Below are 24,742 nucleotides of genomic sequence, written 5' to 3' on the forward strand. Positions count from 1 at the left end.
AGATGCATTTCCCCTCACTTCTGTTCATGGGGGACCTTAGGAAGTCCCACTCCCCCTTCCATATACACCTGTGCTTTAGGTCCTTCTCCCTTCTCTGCCATGCTCTGCTCCTCATCTCCTGCCTCCTGTCCATGCGTACACAGACACTTGTATCTCATCTGCAAACACCTCTATTGATCTCGTTCCAGATAGAAGAGTGGTGACTTTGTGAAGAGAGCTCGATTTATGGGCTGTCCGCAGCCCAAAGGCTCGTTCTCTTCCTGACTTCTAAATATAGCTGCTGCGGAGTGTGTGTTTAATGGAGCCGTCAAGGAGGCATCAGGGACCGAGGCTGATGGATGGAGAGGAGCGAATGCTTTGGAGAGGTGTGGAGAGGGAGGCTCTATATTTAGGGACGAGGGAGCAAGCGGGCGCGGAGGTGCCAGCTCCTGGGGCACCCTGTGGGAGGAGCTGTGCCAGCAGGGAAATGGGAACAGAGAACACAGAACGCTGGAAAACTACAGCCTGGCACCCAGCAGGAGCGCGTGGATGGATGCGGGCTGTGCTCAAGCTGCTCCATAGACCACCTGTAAAGTGCCTTTGTAAAGTTTTCAAAATAATTTTTTCTAGGTAAGCCTGCCTCCTGGCACTAAAAAAAAAAATACAAGAATACAAGTTCCACGGCTGGCCAAAAGAAGTCTGGACATGCCAGAGAAAAGGTCACAGGAGAGCAGGAGCTGTCATACAGACAGGGCAGAGTGCTGGTGGGCCAGAGCTGATGCACAGGAAGCTCTGTGTGTCCTCCAGGACCTGGCTGGTCCCTGTCTCAGACAGCAAACACTGGTTTACAACTGGGAAAAAAAAAATGAATCTTTTGGAATGTGAAAAGATAACGTTTTCTTTCTACAGCATGTTGGAGCTACGCTTCTAAGTACTGCATTTCAGCTAATTAAATGCAAGATTTATGCATCTCTGATTATGGGTGGCAATGTCTCTTTCATCATCTGTTTGTGATCAGCTGCTCCTGTGTCACAACAGGCACTGTAGCAGCACAAATTCTCAGAGGTGAACAGGCCAGCACAGTGTCCAACACAAACGAAGGACTGTCCTTGCAGCCAGGGTGCCCCTGGCAAGCACCTTCCCCAGTGGCTGCACGCTGAGGGCTTTGGGCAGCACAACACAGACGCCTGCACTGGAGCACCAGGTGAAGCATGACGAGTCAGATTTTGGAAAACGATCTCTTAAATCATGTAATACAGCAGCAGGAATATTGCTGCTATCAGCCAAGAGCTGCATCGAACCACTGAGAGGTCAAGGTCATCACAAACCATAAAGCCATCAAGCAGATAAGGAACTCAGGAAGGGAGATACCAATTAGATTCTGCGCTGGTCAAAAAAGAGGATTTCAAATGGATACAATCTTTTAAATTGAAATTTTACACGAAAAGCAGTAATGTGCAAGTCAGAGGAGATGTTGTCTTGGGAATGGAGGAAGCTGGGCCCTGCACTTGTGCCTACACCAGTATGCAGACGCTTCTTGTGCCAACACACCCACCAAAAAGGCTCACAGATGCCCCAGCTCTGTTTCACCAATCCCTCATGGGAGCCCTGATTCACTGCTTTTTGAACCGTCTCGCCACTCTCGAAGTGATGACACCACACGCAGATGATGCTCCTGGTCAGGAGAACTGGCGGGCAGCCGCCTCCTCCTTCAGCAGCCGGACCACGAGCTGGCTGTGCATGCCAAGAGGGAGCTGTGCTGCTCCACGAGCTCCATCCATGCTGGGACTGCTGGTGCAGAATGCCAGCAAACCCAGGCTGGGTTCAGCGAGCTGTGGGTCCAGCAGCAGTGCCTCCATCGGGAGCCAGCACAGAGGTCCTGCTCTGCTGCAGCCCCAACCCCCAGCATGGCACTTGCAGACGGAGCTGCTGCCCATTGTGGATTTCACCCACGCATCCCAAACAGTGCTCTTAAGCACCTGACTCGGAGTAGGCTGACGAGCAGATGCCACCACAATTAAAGCTTCTTCCAGGCTTGGTGCCAGCCAGCCAATCTGGCTGGGGCTGCCTCCCAGCACAGCGCTGGAGAGAAAGGGAATTATTTCAGAGCAAGAAATGCTGAACTACGCTGAGAAGATGAAGGGCACGTGGCATCCGAGTCCAGAAGGGATCGTGATGGACCCCACTGAGGAGCAGGAGCTGCAGCACGGGGGATGCTGCCACCAGCTGCTTCCACGTGCTCCTCTGGCAGCCGCAGCCCCAGCTCAGATTTCTGCACACCAGCATCAGCAAACCTCACTTCAAACGCGAGCAGGCGTGGAAACCCTTCAAGTGTGACTCTTCCCTTCCTTACAGCACCACCAGGAGAATCAGCTAATTCACAGCCCTGCGGCACCCGGCTCTGTTGACTGAAGACAGAAAAGCCCAAGAATGTATTTGCTTAGTGATTTGTGCTGTTGCCATGTTTTATGCAGGGCAGTTAACTCATTTCTGTTTTCCCCATGACTGATCTTTATTCTAGGAAGTTCAAATGCAACTTTTCTCTGAAAGCGAATAATTCTAGAAGCCTTGCTGTATCGTTATTGGTTTCATGCAATAATTTATGTACAAGATGTAATCATTTGGAGCAACTTTGGCCAGCGTTACACAAATGCACTGAGGAGATAATTGTATTAGTCTTTCTTGCCTTCATTTATGAGTTATGCTTGCAATGTGATTATGCTTGTTAGAGTTTTTAGCCCATCTGTAACTGAAAAAAACCACAAATAAGCTGAAAGTCAACTCTCAAATAACTGTGAGTCAGAGAGCAGCATTCTGTGCTTCACCCCTTCCAAGGACTGAGCTGGGCACCATCAGTTCAAGGGGAACAGGGAGAGCAGTCAACAGAGCTGCACCACTCAGCTGCCGATCCCAGCAGCAGCGGGCCCCGAGAGACGCCGTTCAGAGGTTCTCCACGCTGCTCCATGCAGATTTATACAGATTTCTACAACAAAAATTTCCAGGGAGGACCACCCAGACAGGTGCAGGTTGGGTTGCAAAGGAACCAAACCCAGCCCCACCACTGCGGGCTGGGTGCCTCCCACGAGATCAGGCTGCCCAGGGCCCCATGCGTGGCCTGGGGCAACTCCAGGGATGAGGCATCCAAGAAAATGGATTTCTCATACATTAACAAAATAAAAAAACAGACTTCCCCTAATGTGTTGTCTCCCAGGGCTACAATGCAACCCGGAGAGCAACGCCCCAACAAGGCATTGTAGAGTCTCCTTCTATGGAGATTTTCAAGACCCGTCTGGATGCCTGTCAGTGTGACGTGCTGTAGGGAAGCTGTGTTACAAGGGGTTGGAATGATCTCTTCTGGTCCCTTCCAACCTCTGTGGTTCTGTGGTTCTGTGAAGATGCCCCATGGAGATGCTGCCCCATGAGCTCATCAGCTCACAGACCTTGGAGAGGCCCACGACTCTCACAGCACTGCAGAGATGACGACATAATCTCTAACGTGGACCTTTTTTCTTCAAGTTGTTTTTTGTGTTTTTTTTTCAAATAACCATAAGACAGGTTTATTGAGAACTACCACAAGCTCCTCGCTTTCTCCACGGAACGTCACCTGTGCCAAACCCTACTGCAAACCCTGCCACTCTGCAGCAGTGGCTGTGTTATGACCAACAGGGATGGAGCAGTGCCACTTCCATGCTGCCCAGGAGGGTTGGCACCACGACTCCCCACAGCCACAATCCAGCATTGCTCCACTTGGGTTCCCAGAACGCACACGGCACACGGGGAGCTCAGCAAAGGAGCCCTCAGGCACGCAGAGTCACACCAGCACCTTCAGAGCCGTCACCACATCTGCTCTGCCACATCCCCACTGCCGCCAGGCACCTCAGCTCTGCAGGCAGCGCTGTGCCCCCCAGGGACAAAAGCTGTCTGTGTCACACGAGGACCCTGGAGCCCTTTCCCCATTTACCTGGACCACGGCTCTGCTGGCATCACAGGGCACAGCGCAGGACAGACGTTCCCACTCCAAATGCACAACAAATTGCTGTCCCACCATCCCAGGGATCCCCTGACTCTGCAACCACGTGCTGGGAAAATACAGAGCTACGCTCACAGCTCCGGGGAAAAGAGGCAGCTTGCAGGCAGTGGGCGCTAATCAGAGGGGATGCAGACAGCAGGGGACAGCACTTATTGGCACCAGCACAGCAAGAGAGAAATGGATCTGCGCTTGTCTGTCTGCCTGTGAGGTACGTGGTCAGGCTGAATGCGTGCCTGCTTTGAACGCAGTTAAGAAATGTCAGAATCGAGGTGACCTAAACCTTAGTCAGAGCCTTTCATGGCGGGCATCTCCAATTCCTCACTTCTGTGTTTGTTTGTTATTTTTTAAATTGGAAAAACGTCTCCTTCTCCTTCTACCGCATCCCTCGATCTGCACTGACCAGCGTGTGCCTTGGGGAGACGGAGGCAGCAGGGACAGGGCTGATTTTCACTGCCCGCACCTCTCAGGAAGTGGAGGGGGCTGTGCAGACTCACCTCACCCCGACCACTCACTGGGTGCAACCTGATGGATCAGGAGTTCCAGTTTTGTCACTTAGCTCCACAGTCGGGCTTCAAGAGCAGTTTGAGCACCCAAAATAAGATGGCATAGGTGACACAGAACAGTGGCACGAGGCACAGAGGCTGCTTGCTGCTTGGGCCTGGCCTCAACCAGATATTCGGATGGCCATCGGGTTGCCAAAGTCAGGCATGCGTGGGGAGCCCAAGTCCTCTCACATACCCCATTCCTATACCTGTTTCTGGAGTTGTGCGTTGCAGCAGAGCAGGAAGGTGCCTGATGGCCTCAGCAGCTCTGCCAGGGCCTCACCAGAAGACAGGGCCACTTTAGCAGAAGCTGCATATGACAGACAACCAAGAGCAGACGTGCTCACACTGCTTAAAGCGTGCCCAGAAATGTGCTGCTCCGCTGAAGCGGCCCTGAAACGGGACTCAATAGACAAGAGAGCAGAAAGCAGTCTCACTGCATGGCAACCACGCCTCAGACCCAGGCCACCTTTTGAAGATGAGTGCTGTCCCAACACTGGCCAAGAGAAAGAACCATGAAGGATAAAGAGGTGAAGTGAGAGCTGTGCCTCTGCCAAACCTGCTTTGGCAGGCAGGTTGGTCTCGATGATCTCTAGAAGTCCCTTCCAACCCCTACAATTCTGTGATTCTGTGAAACCTCACAGTGCCATGCAAGGAAACCCAACCAGCCCAGGACTTGGTGCCAGTGGGGAGATGGAGATCCTGCTGGTGCGGCACCCACTGGGCCACCAGGGATGGTGACACTGTGCAGCTGCAGGGACTTCCAGCACAGCGAGGCAGGACTGGTTGTGTTCCTGCCTCTCATCCTCAGCTTCACACTCCTGCAGAAGGAGAACACCCACATCACAGCGACTCTGCACGAGGAGCTCTGCAGAACGGAGGACGGGGGTCCTCGAGTTGGAAGCACAGCAGTTGAGGAGCCAAAGGGTTCTGCTGTGTTCCCTTCCAGGTCTGGCTTGGGGAAAGACTCCAGGATCCAGAAACAGGAGATAAAAGTGCTGATAACGTGGCATCCTCCAACCTGGGAAGTAACACAAAGCATGGGTGGGGAGGAAACCTTAAGCCTGATAAGGATGAATAACATCACTGATTCACTTTCTGCCAAGAACATGGTACAGCTGCAGAAGGAAATCAGCAGCAAGATGTCACCTCACTCAGGTTGCTGGTAAGGACCTGGCAGGGTTACGGCCCTACTTCAGCTTAACCCTTGGCACCAGATCTATCGGCTGTGGGACTGAGGCTCTCGTTCCCCACAGTGACTGAAGCGCTGCCCAGGAGGGCTCTGGAGGAGGACTTTTCGGAGGGCTCTGCACGCTGGCAGACAGCAGTGGTCAATGCAGAGCTCCGAACAGAGGCTGTGTGAGCGAAGGCCTCCTTCTGCCTCTCAGCAGAGGGGGATCAGAACCAACACTTTAATCGACCTAAGGCACACGGCCTCCATGAATTTTCCATGGTCTCCTCCTGGAGCCTTTCATCTCCACCCGCTGTAGCAATGAGCTCCAGAGCTGTGCTGCCTGGAAGCAGCACATCGATTTGTGGAGTCAATGGGATCAGGCAGCAAGCTTAATTCTCACATTAAGGCAAACGACAATAAATCATTCCACATCTCTGTCCTTTCTCACATTCCCAATATATTCTCCTGACAACCTTTCCATGCTCGCCTCTCTAACAGTCTGTCCTCACTGGAAGCCTCCTGTGGCCCAGCACTGACCACCTCCGCTCGGGTGGAATCCACGTGCTTATTTCTATCCTTTGCTTTTATCTTTCAGCCAGCTAAAGAGAAGCAGCTCTGAGAAAGCCCTCCGAAAGGCTTTTGGAAAGCGTGGGCACAGTATATCAAACTCTGCCCCGGTGTTTCTGGAGTTCTTCAAAGATTTGCAGGACATTCAGGGGACTTCCCCCACACAAAGGTTTGAAAGCGAGGAGAAGTCAATGCATACAGCTTTGTTCCAGTCTTCAGAAATACGCATGGTGCGAATTCTGGAGGGACTCGAGAAAAGGGAACGTGTGGCATTGAGGGACGTGGGTTAGAGGCACGGCAGGGATGGGCTGGGGTTGGACCTGCTGATCTTAGGGGTCTTTTTCAATCTGAATTGATTCTATGAAAAAATCTTGCTATCCTGGAAATGGTGCTTTTGCAACAACAAAAATACTGCAGTCGAAGTAAACCTCTTTAGCAGTACTTGTTCTTTCCACATACGCAGAAAGGATCGTGCGTGCTGACCACCCACCTTTTATTCTAGTGATAATTAGAGGAGGTTCCAAGCAAGATCTGCTAGATAGAGAAGAGTACCATCAAATCAGCAGCTCTGGGTCAGAGTTCTTAGCCAGGATCCTCCCTGCTGCACCCTCTGGAGTTAACATTTGCAGTAAGCCTCGGAACACAGAGAAGTAACCGAGGACCAGAAGAAAGCTGAGTCAGCAGCAAGTATTCAGAGGGTGAATGGGGGGCACGGGTCCTGCAGCTGTGGGGCAGACGGGGCAGCTGCCTCCCTCCCTGCTGCCTGCGCTTCTGCAGAGCACATCTGGGCTGCCCAAGGAAACCCAGCCCTAAGCGATGCAACTCACAGAGCAGTCCCTTGGTCTCAGCAGAAATGGTGATGGGAGAACGGTCAGGACCTCTTGGAGGTGCTTTCCAACCTTGTGATTCTGTGATTCTCCCCGTCTTAGCCAAGTTCCTCTGTGGACAGTGGCAAGCCAAGCACTACTGACAGCCTCCACCGCACGGCTGGGTGCCTCCCACCGCAACCTGCACAAATCCAACGTCCTGCAGCAAACCTCCAGGACACCTTCCATGCACAGCTGGGCTCAGGCAGTCCTGTCTGCCATGGGGATGGGCACCTGGCCGAGAGCACAGCCCTGCCCTGAGCCCACAGCCCAGCTCCCAGCACTGGAGGAACGCGTGCTGCGAGCTGCAGAAGGCAAGAAATGAAAGAGCTGACTGGGAAAAGCAGGGAGCTAGATATAGAAGGGATTTGTATCCATTTCTTTTAAGGCTGTTGAGCTTCAGAAACAGTGGGAAGTGCATAATACAAGAAAGAGTGCCAGAAGGTATTAGCAACTAATAATGATACAGTTGCTTAAAAAAGACAGAAATTCTAACTCATCGTGTGAGCTAATATCAAATACAGTGCTGGGGATGAATAAAACATAAAACAGCCCGAACCAAAATGATCAGAAGACATTAACTACGGCAACTCACATCCTATCAAAAGGCACCGCAGAAAATTTAAGCACCGAAACAAAACAAAAACCCCGAGCAGCCCATGGTCAAACATCCTGGTGGCAAAAAAAGGGAAAGAAAAAGGGCTGACTTCTTTCAGGGACTGTGGAATAAGGAGCAGAGCAGCCTGCATCCACTGCAAGGAGAGCAGAGCTGTGCTGCAGCCGGAGCGGCGCAGAATTCCGAATGAACGCCGCTCAGAGCCGCCAGCAGCAGCTTCTGCTCCAAAGCTGCCAGCAGCAGCAGCAAGGCCAGGCTTTCTTCCCAGCCATCTCGTTCACAGGATCATAGGATCACAGAATGGCCTGCGTTGCAAAGGACCATAATGATCACCTGGTTCCAACCCCCTGCTGTGTGCAGGTCGCCAACCAGCAGCCCAGGCTGCCCAGAGCCACATCCAGCCTGGCCTGGGATGCCTGCAGGGATGGGATGAGCATCCACAGCCTCCTTGGGCAACCTGTTCCACTGCCTCACCACCCTCTGCATGAAAAACTTCCTCCTCGCATCCAACCCAAACCTCCCCTTAGGTCTCACTTTAAAGCCATTCCCCTGGTCCTGTCACCACCCACCCTCACAAACAGCCGCTCCCCTCCTGTTTATCCGCTCCCCTCAGGTACTGGAAGGCCACACTGAGGTCTCCCCAAGCTCTTCTCCACACTAAACAATCCCCGTTCCCTCAACCTTTGTTTGCTATGCTCTGCAGCATCATAACACCATTCCGCTCAGCCCAGGCTCTTGCTGTAGGAAACCAAGCAGCTGTGCCTTTTGTTGCTGTTGGGTTTTTTGTTTTCTCAGTTTTCCGAGCTGAAACCAATCAGCCCAACAGAAACGACCTCCAGCAGCTGCATCGTTTGTGGTTCAGACTGGCCGGGGCTCTGAGCGGTTCGGGTGTCAGCCTTTGGGTGCTTTAAGACAAGTGCATCGCTGCTCCTCGGAGTCACGGCGCAACGGAGACGAGGGCTGAGAGCCACGGCTGCGCTGGGAGCTTCAGAGGAGGCTGCACTTTGCTGCTCCTCCTCGCACCCCGCCTGACCCCAGCGCTGCTACGGCCAGCACTTCAGGGAACGCGGACCACGTGTGCACATCGGTGCTGTTCTGTGCTCACGTCAGTGTTCTGCCGTCAGGAATGTGAAGGGATCTGAATGTGAAAGCGGATCTGGAAGGAATTCGGGGACCTGCAAGTTTTGGCTCAGAAGGGGAAAAATTAAAAATCAGCAAACGTAACAGCTATTAGCTGTAAAAGCGAAGCAGCCCAAGGCTGACCTTTATTCCTGGCTGGAAGGGGAAGCTGCCAGCGGAGCAGAGGATTAATTAAAACACGGGGAGAAGGGGATCAAAGCTACGGCAGCGCGGACAGAGGAAGCCCAGCATGGGAAGCAGAACAAAGGGGACAGGATCAGCAGCACGTGGAAGTCAGGAAAGCGAAAAATAAGTGAAGGGGCTTTTAAATGCTGGTGCAAGTGAACAGAGGGCCCGTTCTGATTCCCTGCTCTGGCAGAGAGTTGTCACCCTACGAAGGGGAAGAGCCGCCTCTCTCCAGCCAAGAGACCACGATAAAAGCAGATTATTTCTTGAACAAACAAGAAGCAACCTGGAGCTGCACTTGTATTCTTGCTACCACTCTGCGTGTCAAAGCGAACGGCTATAAAGGCAGTGCACCAAAGCCATGACAAATCCCAGGTACGCAGCATCCCCCGGCCTCACCTCATGGTTAACCCACATTGGCTTCTGCTCCCCCCTCCTCCTGGCTCACAAACCCTTCCTCGGGGGGTTCCTTCCCCTCATCTTCAGAGCCTCTCAAAAAAAGCCACCAGCGTAGAGCCCCAGCTCAGTGGTCCGAGGCACCGCGACCAAACCAAAGAGATCCAGCCCACACCAGTGGTCACTGGGCCACCACCACGGCCCCTGGGACACCGACCATCTCAGCTGCAGGACTGCACCCATCGCTCTACGCCCCATCCATCACACGGCGGATGAGGCTTTCTCACCGCCCAGCTGAAGACAAGCCCAGGTTCACACTATCTGAAGTCCTCCAGAGGAGGATCTCCACGAGGCAGGCACTGCAATGCTCCTAAGCAACGACAGGAGAGGTGGGCTGGGTGCCTCGTCCCTTCAGACACAGGACAGACACAGGTGAAATCGCAGAATGGACAGCATAACAAAACGGCGCAGACCTCCAGAAGGAGACAGTCGACTCGCTGCGGGAGATCAGAGAGCTGTATTTCACCAGGGTGCCCAAATCCTCCACAATCCTCCTCCTACGTGTGCAATCACCTGAGGCTGGCAGCAGAGTGGAGAACAACAGTGCCCAGTGCCCTCTTCCAAAAGGAACAGCCAACGGCTTCGGTGCCTTCCTGAGCCCACGAGGGGCCAGGACCAGCCCTGCTCCCACTGCAGGGTGGGAGATGGACGGGGTAACGATGCAGAGCTTCCCATGGGCGCTGGGCCCCAGTGTATGTACTGCGAGGTCTTCAGCGATGATGCGCTCTGGTGCATCTCATGCAGTCGGCTGGAAAACGCTTCTGACTCTCCTGAACAACACAGCCAGAACAGATGACTCAGGAATGGCCATGGTAATGGTTTTTTAAACTCCCTTACGATGCCATTCGCTCTTTGAGATCTGCACTGGCCACAAGAAGAGGCGCCTGACTGGCACAACGATCTCATTATTCAACTTGGAAGTAATGTGAACCATCCAACAGGCACTGTTACGACTTCAAACCATTTCTTACATAAGAAACTTGTCTCTTCAGCAAGAAGTGTTTCAAGCTCTTCCTTCACAAAGCCCTTCCACAACAGGACGGAGCAGCAACCCTGCTGCTACCTCCACTGCCACCTGCAAGGAAATAACCAAATATCTCCCATTGTAACAAAGGGCTCCCCCGCTCTTACCAATACTTTTCCTTTCTCATAAAAAGAAAAAAAAAGTCCAGCAGGAGCTCTGTTCATGAGTCTCACGCAATAGGAATAGGGCCGTGGCTAGCGGGATGGGTTGGGGTTGGACTTGGTGATCTTAGAGGTGTTTTCCAACCTGAATGATTCTGTGATTCTGTGAATACAGATGTTACAATGATGGAAAGCCGCAGTTGCAACAATGCAGCCCGGTCTGGTGGTTGGCAACCCTGCACGTAGCAGGGGGGGTTGAAACAAGATGATCATTGTGGTCCTTTTCAACCCAGGCCATTCCACAATTCCGAGATTCCATGGAAACAATTGAAAATCTTGCGACAAACACGTGGGCAGATGAGAAGCACTGAGGAAAGAAACCTCTGCCACTCGGTGCAAAGCTGGCTGCTCTCACTCTTCGACAGAAACCATTTGCCAAACCCTTCGGCCACGGCTGTTGGTGCCCAGCGTTCAGCGCAGCTCTGGCTCAGTCCCAGCCCCTCCTGGGTGCTCTGTGCAGCTCAGCAAAACCCAACCCCGAGTCTGTGGCTGTCTGCACCTCCTGGGTGCCTCACCACCACTCCAGAGGGAAGGAGCAGCTCTGCTCCCCAAGGGCCGGGAAGCAGCCACAGGGCAAAAAAAGAGCCAGGAGGCTCACAGTGCTCTTCAGATACAGCCTGCAAAGAGCTTCCTTTGCTCTTCTCTCCAGTCAGATTCGTATGTGGAAGCAGATTAGAGCACAGAATGTTTCCCAAAAGAGATGCTACACCACCGTTCCAAACAAACAAAACTTGAGAGAGGGAAACTGTCGCAAGGTGCTTCCAAACAGCCCTGCATTTTCAGCAAGGCCAGGCTCCAGGCTGGCAGTGCAGGGCAGAGCTTATGCTCCATCATCACACCTCGCAATCCACGGACAAGTTACTGTGACAACAGGCTGCCTGCTTGGGCACGTTCTGCTTCACAAACCCAAGCCTGTCCTTTAATTTCCAAGTAGCGCTTCCCCACAGAGCGGTGAGCCCTGCAGGGCAGGAGAGCTCCGACGCACGAACCCCTCCAGTTGTTTCAGCAGTACTGGCACTGGCTTGCAGCAGGAATTCCTCCCATTAGCTCACTGCAAGATCCTGCATTTTATCCTACTGAATTTCATCCTGTCTCTGTCACACCAACTCACCCACCTCTCAAAGTAAAACGTTCTCACCGCATCCGACTTCCCAAGGGGACACGAGCAGCACACTCCCGTTTTCTTTTGGCCACAGCTCCCAGTGAAAGCACTTAACAGATGCAACCACTAATCAGCCAGCGACAGATGACAAACTTCTCGTGCTCCCCCACGCTTCCTCCACCCTCACTAATAATTTTCCACCACGCAGTTGAGCTCTGTCCCAAAATCCAAATGAGCTCAAACGATGACGTTTCCTTTGCCAACCTTATTTCGGTTGCCCACCTCTGATCTACGGCCACCCCAATGGAAACCTCCGCCAACATTCCATATTCTTTCTCTCAGAGCACTGGCGCCCGTGGTTTATGGGGTCTGCAGGGGTTGGCTGCTCCTGATGGGAATCTGGGCCAGGAACGTGGGGATCCCCTGCCAGACCGCCCTCACTGGCCAAGGACCGAGGCAGCCTGTGTAGGGCCAGCTCCAGCAAGGAGCCCAGCTTGCAAGAACAGCATCGTGGCCACAGGGCAGGTCTCAAAACAAGAAAGCCAATCTGCAGGCTGGCATTAGAGCAAGGACTAACGATCACCAGGCAGGACTGCAGGGGCAGCTCTGAGGACATCGGTCCATGGGCCGTGGTCAGGACCGGGAGGCCCAGGCTGCAGGACCACGGCTGGCCGGGTACCAGGACACCTCCAGCACAGCCCTGGGCCCACAACGCACAGTGGGACGGAGACCCCACAAAAACACACAGCGCCCCACAGACCCCATAGATGACCCAGAGACCCCACAGAGACCCAGAGATCCCACAGACACATGGATGGGCCCCAGTCAGGGACGTGGTGGCACATCAGCCCCAGCTCAGCCTGTCCGTCCACCTTCCCACACATCCAGGTGAGTGTTCTGGTGGACCTGGAGCTTGATCTGTTTAGCTTTGATCTCACCTCATCCTCACCGCTTCACAGCTCTGCTTCTGCTCTCCTCACTCTTTCATTTGTACAGCCGAGAATTGTAAGAGGAGAAATAGATGATTCAAGATTTCTCTCTGCTGTGTTTTTGGCAAGGTGCATATTATATTTAGAATTTCAGATCCCTCTCACACAGATTTCTTTGCAGACAAATCCCAGTCTTTGTTCTTGGGAGCTCTGCTCTCTCCTATGGGCTTCTTTCAGGCTCTCACATTTGGGTTCCCTACCCACAAGATTTCTCTTCTGCCTGGGATTCGTTAGAGATGGGGTTTGAACCTCTGACTTAAAAAATTCTCTTCAAATTCCATCTCCTTTTTTTAACTTATTGGAGAAAGTCAGCTCCATTTGCTTCACTGCATTTTTTTCATCAGCTATAAAAATCCAGACTCTTTCCTTATTACCAAGACACCTCGCATCATCGTTTTTCAGAGCAATTGGAAGGTTTTGGGTCTGGTGCTCTCTCTGTTTCTGCAGTCTGCGCACCACGTGCACTCCTCACCCTCAGCCTCCATCCTTCCTTCGCCTCCATCTCTCCTTACGGCACCTTCCCTCGCTCACACTCTGAGCTTTGTGCTCCTCAGGGACGCACCGAGGACAGGAGGAAGGAGCACAAGAAGCAGACATACCCGTGGGCACCGACACCAACTCCTTCTGCTTCATCCCAGTCAAAATTCCACAGAGAAGGACCACCTTCCAGCATCACTTGGGAAGGGACCCACTTGGGAAGGAACCCACGGGCTCCCAGGCAGCAGAGCAGATGCTGCCCACACCACGAGCTGGTGATGCTCCACGGCAGCTCTGCACGTGGGAATGGAGCTGTGTGACAAGCAAGAGTGGGAGCACGGCCCCTCTGGCACGCCATGCCCCAGCGGGATGCGCTCCCACCGCCCAACACAGATCTGCACGACGGTTCACGAGCGGCCCAGAGACGGAGGGCTGACAGTGTCTGCATACAGATTCCCACACCTACAGATAACAGGGCAGCCACCAGCCAAAATGAGGACCACCTGCTGATGGTCCCAGATTGACGCAGAGGCCCGTTCCAGCCACATGGAAAGCACAAAGGCATTGATTTCCTGGCTCCAATCCAAAGGTCATACCACTTGGAGTAGAACATAGGGAATGGAGTTGGACGAGGTGCTGCTGAAGAGTAGAATCGCGTAACGAAGCGATGGGACTGATAACTAGAACCTGCATCTCCTCTTAGAACATCAGGATGCTACATGAAAGATCACCTCTGCTATCGGTCATCACAGAGATCTCTGACTCAATGTGCTGTAAGAAATAAACTCAGAACCAACAGAAAGCGAGTTATTCAATAGAAAAACCATCGTTAAACCCCAAAGAATTTTGGTCCTACAGACAGGAGATATTTAATGAGGCCCTCACTGGAAGGTGAAAAGCTTAAGTTTCTTGGGACCTGAAACTGAGGTGGGTGACCAGACATTCCTCTTCCAAGTCAATAAGCACTGCGGGATCCACAAAGTGTGACCTGGGAAGGAAGCTCTTTCCTACAGGCACCATTACACAAGACCCCGCCTCATTAAAGACAGATCAACATGCAGCTCGTGGCCTTCTCCCTCAAAGCATGAAAACACGAGCAGGCTAAAGGAACATCCTAATATCATCTCCAAAATGTCAGCCCCGGAACTTGTTCTCTCAGAATTTCAGTGACAAACCCAATGCATTTCTTGAGCTGCTCTCAACCTTGTAACACTCATCTTCAACCTGCCTCAACAAGAGTCAGACATCTGTCACACAACCCCACTGCTTTCCTCCGTTTGTAAACACAGCTGGAAGCATCTGCAAGTTTGGCACGGCTCTATTCTCCAGCAAAGTGCTACCAGGTCAAAACCTTTCGTAGAATCATCCACGTTGGAAAAGGCCTTCAAGATCATCAAGTCCAACCATGAGTCAGACCTACTGAGTCTCATCACTAAACCACGTCCTTTAGTGCCACGTCTACACGTCCTCTAACTACCTCCAGGGACAGAGACTCCACCACCTCCTTGGGCAGCCCATTCCAATCCCTGACCACTCTGTCCATGAAGGAATTCATCCTCACGTCCAGTCTATACCTCCCCAGCACAACCTGAGGCCATTTCATCGCATCCCATCCCTTTTCACCTGAGAAAAGAGGCCGACCCCCCTCGCCACAACCTCCTTTCAGGAGTGGCAGAGAGCGCTGAGCACTTGGTTGAACCTCATCCCATCAGCCTCAGCCCAACGAAGGCTCCTGCAGCACACTGCTGGCTTTAAGGTTCAGGTCAACAGTCGCACACTTTTGCTCCATCACTACAATAATCTCTACGAAAAGGAGCGCTGAGTGCTCTCCTCACACCTTCATGGGTCGGGGTGTGCTGCTGGGCATTACTGCACACAGTAAGTGAGCTGACACACCGAGCAACGCAGTTCATCAGGTGTATTCATCACGGGCAAACCCTGAGAGGGACAGAAATTTAAAATGGAGAGTTCTGAATTTCTGTGCATCTGCTGAGAGGCACCGCCGTCGCAGAGCAGCTCACCTTGCCGCGGGTCGTACTGTCGCATCTGCACCTCCTCGACACATTCTGCTGGGAACCAGCCGGTCCTTCCTTTCACAGTTCCTTCCCAAAAGCCACCTTCGCCAATGCTCAGCACTGTGGGAAGAAACGGAGAGGTGATGAGAACGAGGAGGGCCCCGAAAATGGGGAGGACGGGATGACGCCGCACAGCGTCACATCAGAGGGAACGCAGAAGGGCTGAGCATGCAGAGCTCATCTGGAGCCAGGCATGGTCTGCAGGAGCACAGCCCCTCGTGGAGCCTTTGGGATGCTCTGTCACCCACGTCACACAGAGAGAAAGGGCAGACAGTGCCTTTGTGCAGCCACACGATGGAAACACCAAGCAGGGCTGAGCATCCCTCACGTCACCGCGGATTGCTGACAGATGCAGAGTGGGACTGGGGGACAGCTTCCCAGGAACACACTGCAACTCCCTTTAAGCCAAGCGTGGGGCATCCCCCAAGAAAGCACACAGCTAACGTGTGCTCCTGGATACAGGAAGGTCCTGCAAACCACATCGATTGGTCTGCTCTCATCGTAATTTAGCAGCGCAACGAGATGGGGCAAACAGCCCTCGGAGCAGAGAAATCACAGCTGTGTGCAGAAACAAGATGTAGAGAAGGAAGGAAATTGGCAATTGGTAACAACACGGGTCACTGTGAGAACTGAGGGGTCCTAACAGGCCCCTGCTCAAAAACAATACAAAATAAAATGACACCAAGCACCAGGGTTCTTCAGTATCAGCCAAATTCTCCCCATGCATTAAACCTTGTTTTCACTTGCCCAAAGCTTAAGGAAACAGAAAGGAGGTCTTAAAATGTGCTCTGAAGATTAAATGAGTTCAGAGTCAGGGCAGTTTTAACTGAGGATCTCCCCAGGAGTGTCCTCATTAAACCAGGGAACGATCAGCTGGAGCTCCTCAGCAACTGCTGACCGAGGAAGGATGCTGTCAGGCTGCTGGGATCCCAGCTGCTGAGAAGCTACAAACCAACGCACCTTCCTTGCTGCCCCTGGGCACGAGCAGGGCTGCACGAAAACCACTGCCACCAATTGTATGTTTGAAGGGCTGATTAAAGTTGAGAAAGAGCATTAAAGAACATCAAGTCCAACCCCAACCCACCCCCATGTCAGTCTCTAAGTTATCTGCAATCTGCAACCTTCCCTCCCTCCCACCCCCCAGCCTTACGTTATCTGGCTCTGCAAGAAAGATCTGTGTTTTTTGGGGTCATTTTTTGGGTCATGCATCAGACACAACCCCGACGTTGCTTGTGGCCACAGATGAAATGGTCATCATCCCCAGAATGCGTGAGCACACAAAGTATGTGTAACCCCAGGGAGCAAGAAGGGAGCTGAGAACCGCTGCTCCTCCTTTGGGATGTTCACCATTCATACGTCACACCCAGAGCACCCAGATGTCATCCCTGTTTCACCCAGCAAATGCCTGAAGTGCACCTCCTGAACTCGTGCACTCACAGAACAACTATTTGCACCTTCCCGACCAGAAAAGTGGGGCTGCTCTCAGGTTATTGTGGCTGTCGTCGTTTTGGCTGGGAGGTTTATTTTTCTTGTGTGATGCGGTGTTTTGGACCTGTGATGAAAACAGCGGTGATAAGACAGCGATGTTTTGGCTGCTGCTGAGCAGTGCTGCATGGAGCCAAGGACGTTTTGTGCTGCGCTGCAGCGGAGGGGTGGGGGGGGGACACGGGGAGGAGACAGCAGCACCACAGCGACCCAAATGGACCACGGGGACATCCCGTGCCCTGCGGCACTGTGCTCAGCAATAAACCCTGGGGTAAGGATGGAGGAAGGGGCAGATGTTCAGAGTGACCCAGGGGATGAGCCCTGATGTGGCTGCACACCCCCTGGTGTGCACGTGGTGAATGAATTGCCGGTGGTGCTTTGATGGCACACGGAGCCTTGGCTCTCCCTGTCAAACCACCCCAGCCCAGGAGTTCCCGTGCTTTCACCTTCCTGGCTCCCTCCCACCCACTGCAGCTGGTGGGGGGACCACAGCTCCCCAACTCCAGGACGCACCGTGAGCTCAGCTGCCACGCGCAGCCTGGAGGAAGCTATTTCAGCTCAAGAGGAGCTGCTGCACATCACCCAAAAGCAATAAGCTCTTGATGCACCGTTTGGAAAACATTACGGCGTGACATTTGTAACTGCAATTTGTTTCACATTCAGACAAAAAAAATAATAATAATAATCAAGACTCAGCATCCCATGGTCGCTGCTGTCAGAGGGAAGTCCCAAACGATCTCCAGGTGATTCCCTTGGCGTTAACTGAGGAACGAGTCCTTAAAACCAAGGTTGCCACATACAGAGACCCCCGACTGGCACGGGACATGGGGATTCCTGGGACTGGCTCTGGAGCTCCAGGAGCAGCTGTTGTCACCCCACAGCAATAGGGGACACAAACTCAAGGACAACCTCCAGCTCCGGACCCACTGAGCCCAATTCTCAAGGTAAAGCGAAGCCTGATGGCGAGCCCATGGTAGATTTGCATTCCCTATCTCATGCTTTTGCTTTATAGCTGCTTCTCCAATACCGCGATCAGACCTTAATCTTGTGGCTTTGACAGCATGAACCTCATCTCCACGTCGATCTGAAGTGTCCTCAAGTCAATCTGAGAGTTAAAAGGAGCCATTTCTCCCAGAGACAGAAGCTGCAGGTTGCAGACCATCTTACAAGCTGTCCCAGTACGTGCGCACTGATCTCGGAGGCTGCTGGGCATTTCCCTCCCACAGCCACACGCCCAGCAGAAGACAAGGAATCTCCTCTGGCAGAAGAAGGCTCTTTGTCAGGGGCTGAAGTGATGGGACAACCAGCAATGGCTTGTGAGGGACTGCCTTGTTTTTCTAAGTCTGCACTGCAAGTGGTTCACAGAATTATAGGATGCCTTGTGTTGGAAGGGACCCAAAGCCCCTCCCGCCCACCCTTTCCACGGGCTGGGTGCTCCCCCAGCTCAGCCAGCCCAGGATCCCATCCACAGCCTTGGATACCTCCAGGGATGGGGCACCCACAGCTCTGGGCAGCAGTGCCAACGAATCAACAGCTGCTGATCAATCTGTTCCAGTTATCAGCTCTGGCTGATTCTCCGATCTGTTTTTAGCTGAACACCTCGGAGGGGGCTGGGCACACTGCAGGAGGCAGAGCAGAGCCCTGTTTGGAGGAGAGCCCCCACACCCAGGGGGAGGTTTTTGTAGTTTGCATTTATTGTACCTGCAGGGAGGATACTTCTCCCTACAGCGACTGGGTTAAATGCTGCATCCCAAGGCCATCGAGGTGACACACATCCACGCTGCTACCTGTGCCACCTCCAGCTCAGCCAGCCCATCACGTCACAGCACTGCTGGACTCGTCCCTGCGTCCCCCGCTGCCAAATCCAGACACCAGCACCACTCACAAACTGTGCGCTCCTCCGTGACAGCCAAAGCAGATCCCCCATAGAAGGGAGCAACACAATCGCCTCTTCCAGGCTCTAATCCCGATGGAAGCAAGGGAAAAAGAACACCCTGATTTACCAGCCAAGGAGGAGCTTCCTTTAAGCCTCTCCTCCATATCCTTCCTCAGATGCTAACGCTCCGCTCTCCAAAGGTTGCCACGCTGTCACCATTTGGAACAGACCCAAATCCCACACTGCATTCCCCACTGCTCTTGTCCGTGCATTACAAGTCCAAACACTTCCCAGTGGAAAATTCCCCGTCTTATACTTTGTGTTCACAACTTCCCAACTGGTCCCTGGTGGAAGGGAGCTCGTTTTGTTCCTCAAAGCCTTCTGTTCCTGCGCTGTTATGCTTGGCTCTTCACTCGCAGTGCTCCTGTTTTAAGATCTGATATTTCGTGAGGACTGGGAGGACTGAAATTTCAGCTTGTCTGGCGGCGAGCTGAACACAGATTTTAGGGTAACAGCAAACCGAGTCTATTCCAACAGAAGGCAAACTTTAAGCTCCTCCATATTCCACCAGTTGGTCCATGAGGATGTTACACAAGACAACGTGAAAAGCCTTCCCCAAGTCAAGAACAACCTCCCCCTGCTCTCCCCTCACCCTGCAGGCAGGCATCTCTGGCAGAGCCCTACTGACTTGGTCAAGCAGGACTTCCTCTCCACAGATCCAGGCTGGTGCACCCAGCCACCTCCCAGCCCTCCAGGGCTCAGTGCTCCATCAGCTCCCGGGGTGGGGGGTGGCAGTGGCAGCCCGCAGCTCCTCACAGCCCCTCCTCTGCACCTGCAGACAGTGCTGGCATCTCCTTTCAGGAGATTCCTCGGGGAATCTCCCCACCACCACCACCACCATCACCTTCCAGGGATCACTGAGAGCGCTCCTGCAGTGCCGTCAGCCTCCCTCACTGCTCATCGGGCCCCAAGGACTCACACATTGGGTTTGCTTTTCTCTGTCCCAGCCAGTCTCTCCGCTGCAGGTACACCTGCCTTGCCATGGACCGTCCCACCGGTTCCAGGGGCTGGAGGTCACTGGGGTCTTACCAGCGAGCACAGCACCTCAACCACACTCCACTCATTCACACTCTTCCTCCCATACAAACACATAACTTAGGAGTGGTGGGGAGAGAGAGAAGCTCTGGGCTGGGGCAGGCGGGTCGGAGAGCTCTGAGGCTGCAGCAGTCCATGATGGGCACAAGGACAGGAACAAGGAGCTCGGGTTCAGCTGCACCTCACAGGGGCCTGGCTTGAAGAAGAAAATTCTTTATACTGAAAGTAGTGAGGCACTGTGCAGTTGCACAGAGAGGTGGTGCTGCCCATCCCTGCAGACACCCACACTCAGGGGATGGGGCTCTGAGCACTGATGGAGCTGTGGGGGTCCCTGCTTATTGCAGGGAGTGGGACCAGATGGCCTTTGGAGGGCCCTTCCAACCCAAACCTTCTGTGATCCTATGAAGGTCTCTTCCAACTCAAACCATTCTATGATCCTATGAGGGTCCCATTAACCCAAACCATTCTATGATCCTATGAGGGTCCCATCCAACCCAAACCATTAGGTGACCCTATGAAGGTCCCTTCCAACCCAAATCATTATGTGATTGTATGAAGGTCCCTTCCAGCCAAAACCATTCTATGATCCCATAAAGGTCCTTTCCAATCCAAACCATTAGGTGACCCTATGAAGGTCCCTTCCAACCCAAACCATTCCATGATCCTATGAAGGTCCCCTCCAACCCAAACCATTCCATGACCCAATGAAGGTCCCCTCCAACCCAAACCATTCCATGACCCAATGAAGGTCCCCTCCAACCCAAACCATTCCATGACCCAATGAAGGTCCCCTCCAACCCAAACCATTCCATGACCCAATGAAGGTCCCCTCCAACCCAAACCATTCCATGACCCAATGAAGGTCCCCTCCAACCCAAACCATTCCATGATCCTATGAAGGTCCCCTCCAACCCAAACCATTCCATGACCCAATGAAGGTCCCCTCCAACCCAAACCATTCCATGATCCTATGAAGGTCCCTTCCAATCCAAACCATTCCATGACCCAATGAAGGTCCCCTCCAACCCAAACCATTCCATGATCCTATGAAGGTCCCCTCCAACCCAAACCATTCCATGACCCTATGAAGGTCCCCTCCAACCCAAACCATTCCATGATCCTATGAAGGTCCCCTCCAACCCAAACCATTCCATGACCCTATGAAGGTCCCCTCCAACCCAAACCATTCCATGATCCTATGAAGGTCCCCTCCAACCCAAACCATTCCATGATCCTATGAAGGTCCCTTCCAATCCAAACCATTCCGTGACACTCTGAAACGCGGATGCCATCTCCACCATTCTGTCCCAACACTCAGAAACCTGCCTCATTTTCTCCTTCAAAATCCCATCCTTGTCTTCTGGTGCCACCTCTCTCCTCCAGCCAGCAGCCCCACGGGGCCCCACGCAGAGCAGGAGATACCTTTGTTACACGGCTGCTGCTGATGGAGAGGAGGAACGATGCTCCTCTGTGGCCCACAAATTGCAGCTGCAAGCTGGGCACCGCCTTCAGCTCTGAAGGTCAGCAGTAATTGGAATGGCTATAAACATGGTAATGAGGAACACGGCGCCGTGCTGGGGCGCACACGCCAAATACTTCAATACGCTTTGAAGAAATTAACAAACCAGAGGACATGACGGAATAAAACCTTTAGGAAAGGAAGTCATAACCAATGCACACCAAGTCGCAGGCTCCTGCCAGGTCTCAGTGCCTCCAGCTGCTGTTGTGCCCTACTGCTGTGCCCTGCTGCTGTGCCCTATTGCTGTGCCTTATTGCTGTGCCCTATTGCTGTGCCTTACTGCTGTGCCTTACTGCTGTGCCCTATTGCTGTGCCCTATTGCTGTGCCTTATTGCTGTGCCCTATTGCTGTGCCTTACTGCTGTGCCTTACTGCTGTGCCCTATTGCTGTGCCCTATTGCTGTGCCCTATTGCTGTGCCCTGTTGCTGTGCCTTACTGCTGTGCCCTGTTGCTGTGCCCTATTGCTGTGCCCTATTGCTGTGCCCTATTGCTGTGCCTTACTGCTGTGCCCTATTGCTGTGCCCTGTTGCTGTGCCTTACTGCTGTGCCCTGTTGCTGTGCCCTATTGCTGTGCCCTATTGCTGTGCCTTACTGCTGTGCCCTATTGCTGTGCCCTATTGCTGTGCCCTATTGCTGTGCCCAACGGCTGTGCCCTACTGCTGTGCCCTATTGCTGTGCCCTATTGCTGCGCTCTACTGCTGTGCCTTACTGCTGTGCCCTATTGCTGTGCCCTAGGCAGGATTCCAACCTGATGGAGCACAAATGCTCCCAGGCTACACCTTCCATGTGGGCCACCAACATCGCAGGCAGCCAGGAATGCCAGTCTCTCAATTCAGTTTGCTCCCAGCAGCTCTATTCTACTCTTTAACCTCCTTTTTCCTTTGTTTCCTAAGTTCCAAGAAAAAAAGCCACACACACACACACACAAAACCACACCAGACCAATGCAGTGGTGATGGGTTTCCCTCTGCATCCCACCAGTGCACACAGAGTACACCCAGGAGCCGCCTTCCCCCCCAGGCTCTCAGATCCAGATTTGCATCCCTTTGATTTGTTGTTGTTTCCACCTCACTGAAAGGTCGTTCAGAGCTCCAGCGCTGTTCATCTGTTCATCTGTTCATGAGGATGGGATCAAGACAGCTGTGAGCAGCACCTTCCTCTGTGCTCTGCCCACCCCCCAGGCATCGCACTGCTGACATCCCCTCTTCTGTATCAGTGTGGGGATCCCCCCCGTGCACACAGGGGATACAGTCACCACCAGCCCAGCTCCCAGCCTTTGCTCCGGGGCCGCATTCCTGCATGCAGGAACAGAGGCAGCACAACTGCAGTGCGGTGCTCCAGCTGCAGGTCTGGCTCAGAGAGGGGACAGCCCATAGTGTGCTGCAGGGACAGGATCTCAGGAAAAGCTTCTGTACAGAAAAGGGCTGTGAAGCACTGGGATGGGCTGCCCAGTGGTTGAGGTGGTTGAGTCACCAGCCCTGGATGTGTTTAAAAACCATCTGGATGTGGTGCTCAGGGCCGTGATTTAGTGGGGGGCTGTTAGGGTTGGGGTAGGATGGTTGGTTGTGATTGGACTCGATGATCTTTAAGGTTTTTTCCAACCTGAGCAATTCTATGATTCTGTGATTCTATGATCCTTCGCTGATGGGCCCCGGGGAGCGAAGCAGCCGTCTTTGGTGCTTGGAATCCTGGATGCATTTTGTAGCCACAGACTCAGTGAGGTGGGGAAGGAGCTCTGAGATCCCCAGCCCTGAGCCCAGCCCATCCCCACCCTGCCCTCCAACCATGTCCTCAGGTGCCACATCCCTACGGTCCTCGTGCACACTGAGTGCATCACAGGCAGCTGCTTTCAGTGGGCAGAGCAGGATCAGAGCTCAGCACTGGAGACAAAGGCACACTTCCAGGTTTGCACAACATCAGCCCTGAGCACCACCTCTCTGCAGCAGGACCAGGATAGTGGACAGTGATAGGACCAGAGGAATGGCTTTAAAGTGAGGCAGGGAAGGTTTAGGTTGGATATGAGGAGGAATTTTTTCCCCCAGAGGGTGGTGAGGCACTGGAACAGGTTGCCCAAGGAGGCTGTGGATGCTCATCCCATCCCTGCAAGCATCCGAGGCCAGGCTGGATGTGGCTCTGGGCAGCCTGGGCTGCTGGTTGGTGACCTGCACACAGCAGGGGGTTGGAACTGATGGGCGCTGTGGGCCTTTGCAACCCAGGCCATCCTATGACCAGCTCTGGGCTCCAGGCTGCAGGCAGGGGATGAGCAAAGCACAGCCAGCTGCAGCTCATGGCTTCCAGAGGGTCACCTAATGGTCTGGGTTGGATGGGACCCTCATAGGATCATAGAATGGTTTGGGTTGGAAGAGACCTTCATAGGATCACAGAATGGTTTGGGTTGGAAGGGCCCTCCAAAGGCCATCTGGTCCCACTCCCTGCAATAAGCAGGGACCCCCACAGCTCCACCAGTGCTCAGAGCCCCATCCCCTGAGTGTGGGTGTCTGCAGGGATGGGCAGCACCACCTCTCTGTGCAACTGTGCAGTGCCTCCCTGCCCTCAGCATGAAGACCTTCCTCCATATACACAGTATATACACACTCCTCTTGCCATCCCTGAGACCCTCTTTCTGGCCCTCCTCTGCACACACCCCAACAGCTCCATGTCTCTCCTGTGCTGAGCGCTCCCCATCTGCACGCAGTGCTCCAGGCGAGGTGTCCCAGCACAGAGCAGAGGTGCAGACCCCCTCCCTCGCCCTGCTGGCCGCTGCTCTGGATGCCCCCAGGGTGCAGTTGGCTCTGTGTGCTGTGAGGGCACGGCGCTGCCTCGCGGTGCTGCTCCCCACCAGCATCCCCAGGGCCTTTTCGGCAGGGCTGGGCTCCATCCTTCCACCCCCAGCTGGTATTTGTCTAAGGCCACTTCTGCTAACGGAGAGGAGGCAGGGAAGGTGCCTCGAGAGCTCTCCTCCGATGGTGATGATGGGGTCACAGCCTCCTGTGTCAGCCACCCAAGGTTGCAGCCGCCCCAGGGACCTCTCAACACCGACAGCAGCTTTTGCAGCACGCCTGTTAATTTACGACCCCTGCTCCTAGATGGAGCTGCAAGATGGATGTGTAACAGAGCTGCTGCCCGGCTCCACACACGGCAGCCCTCGTGTCGGGAGGTCCCATCGGCACCTCTCCATTTGTCATCTCAGTGCTAATGGCACGGGATCACAAATTCATAACATACTGCAGCTGCCATCTACTCCAGCACATTAAAATCCATCAAGTGTGTGTGAGCACTGCACGCAGCCACAGCCCTGCAAAGCCTCTGGTGGGGGGAGAAGATGAAAGGACTCCAGCATGCGAGCACAGCATTTCAGCTGGGTTCTGCTGCCAGGGACAAGTTAATGCACGATGACACAGAGCT

The 24,742-nt window shown here is 53.5% G+C and overlaps 1 protein-coding gene across 9 annotated transcripts in view; it reads right to left on the reverse strand.

Moving 5' to 3' along the window:
• Positions 1 to 24,742, reverse strand: part of SHANK3 (SH3 and multiple ankyrin repeat domains 3) — a 306,860-nt gene that overhangs the window by 108,287 nt on the left and 173,831 nt on the right. For all 9 annotated transcript variants that reach the window (XM_085233682.1, XM_085233821.1, XM_085233499.1 and 6 more), the window contains exon 14: positions 15,310 to 15,423. In XM_085233682.1, the coding sequence (XP_085089808.1) occupies positions 15,310 to 15,423 (114 nt within the window). The remainder of the gene's footprint in view (positions 1 to 15,309; positions 15,424 to 24,742) is intronic.

This window comes from Meleagris gallopavo, chromosome 1 (assembly GCF_905368555.1).
Source record: "Meleagris gallopavo chromosome 1, MGAL_WU_HG_1.1, whole genome shotgun sequence".
Classification (NCBI taxonomy): Eukaryota; Metazoa; Chordata; class Aves; order Galliformes; family Phasianidae; genus Meleagris; species Meleagris gallopavo.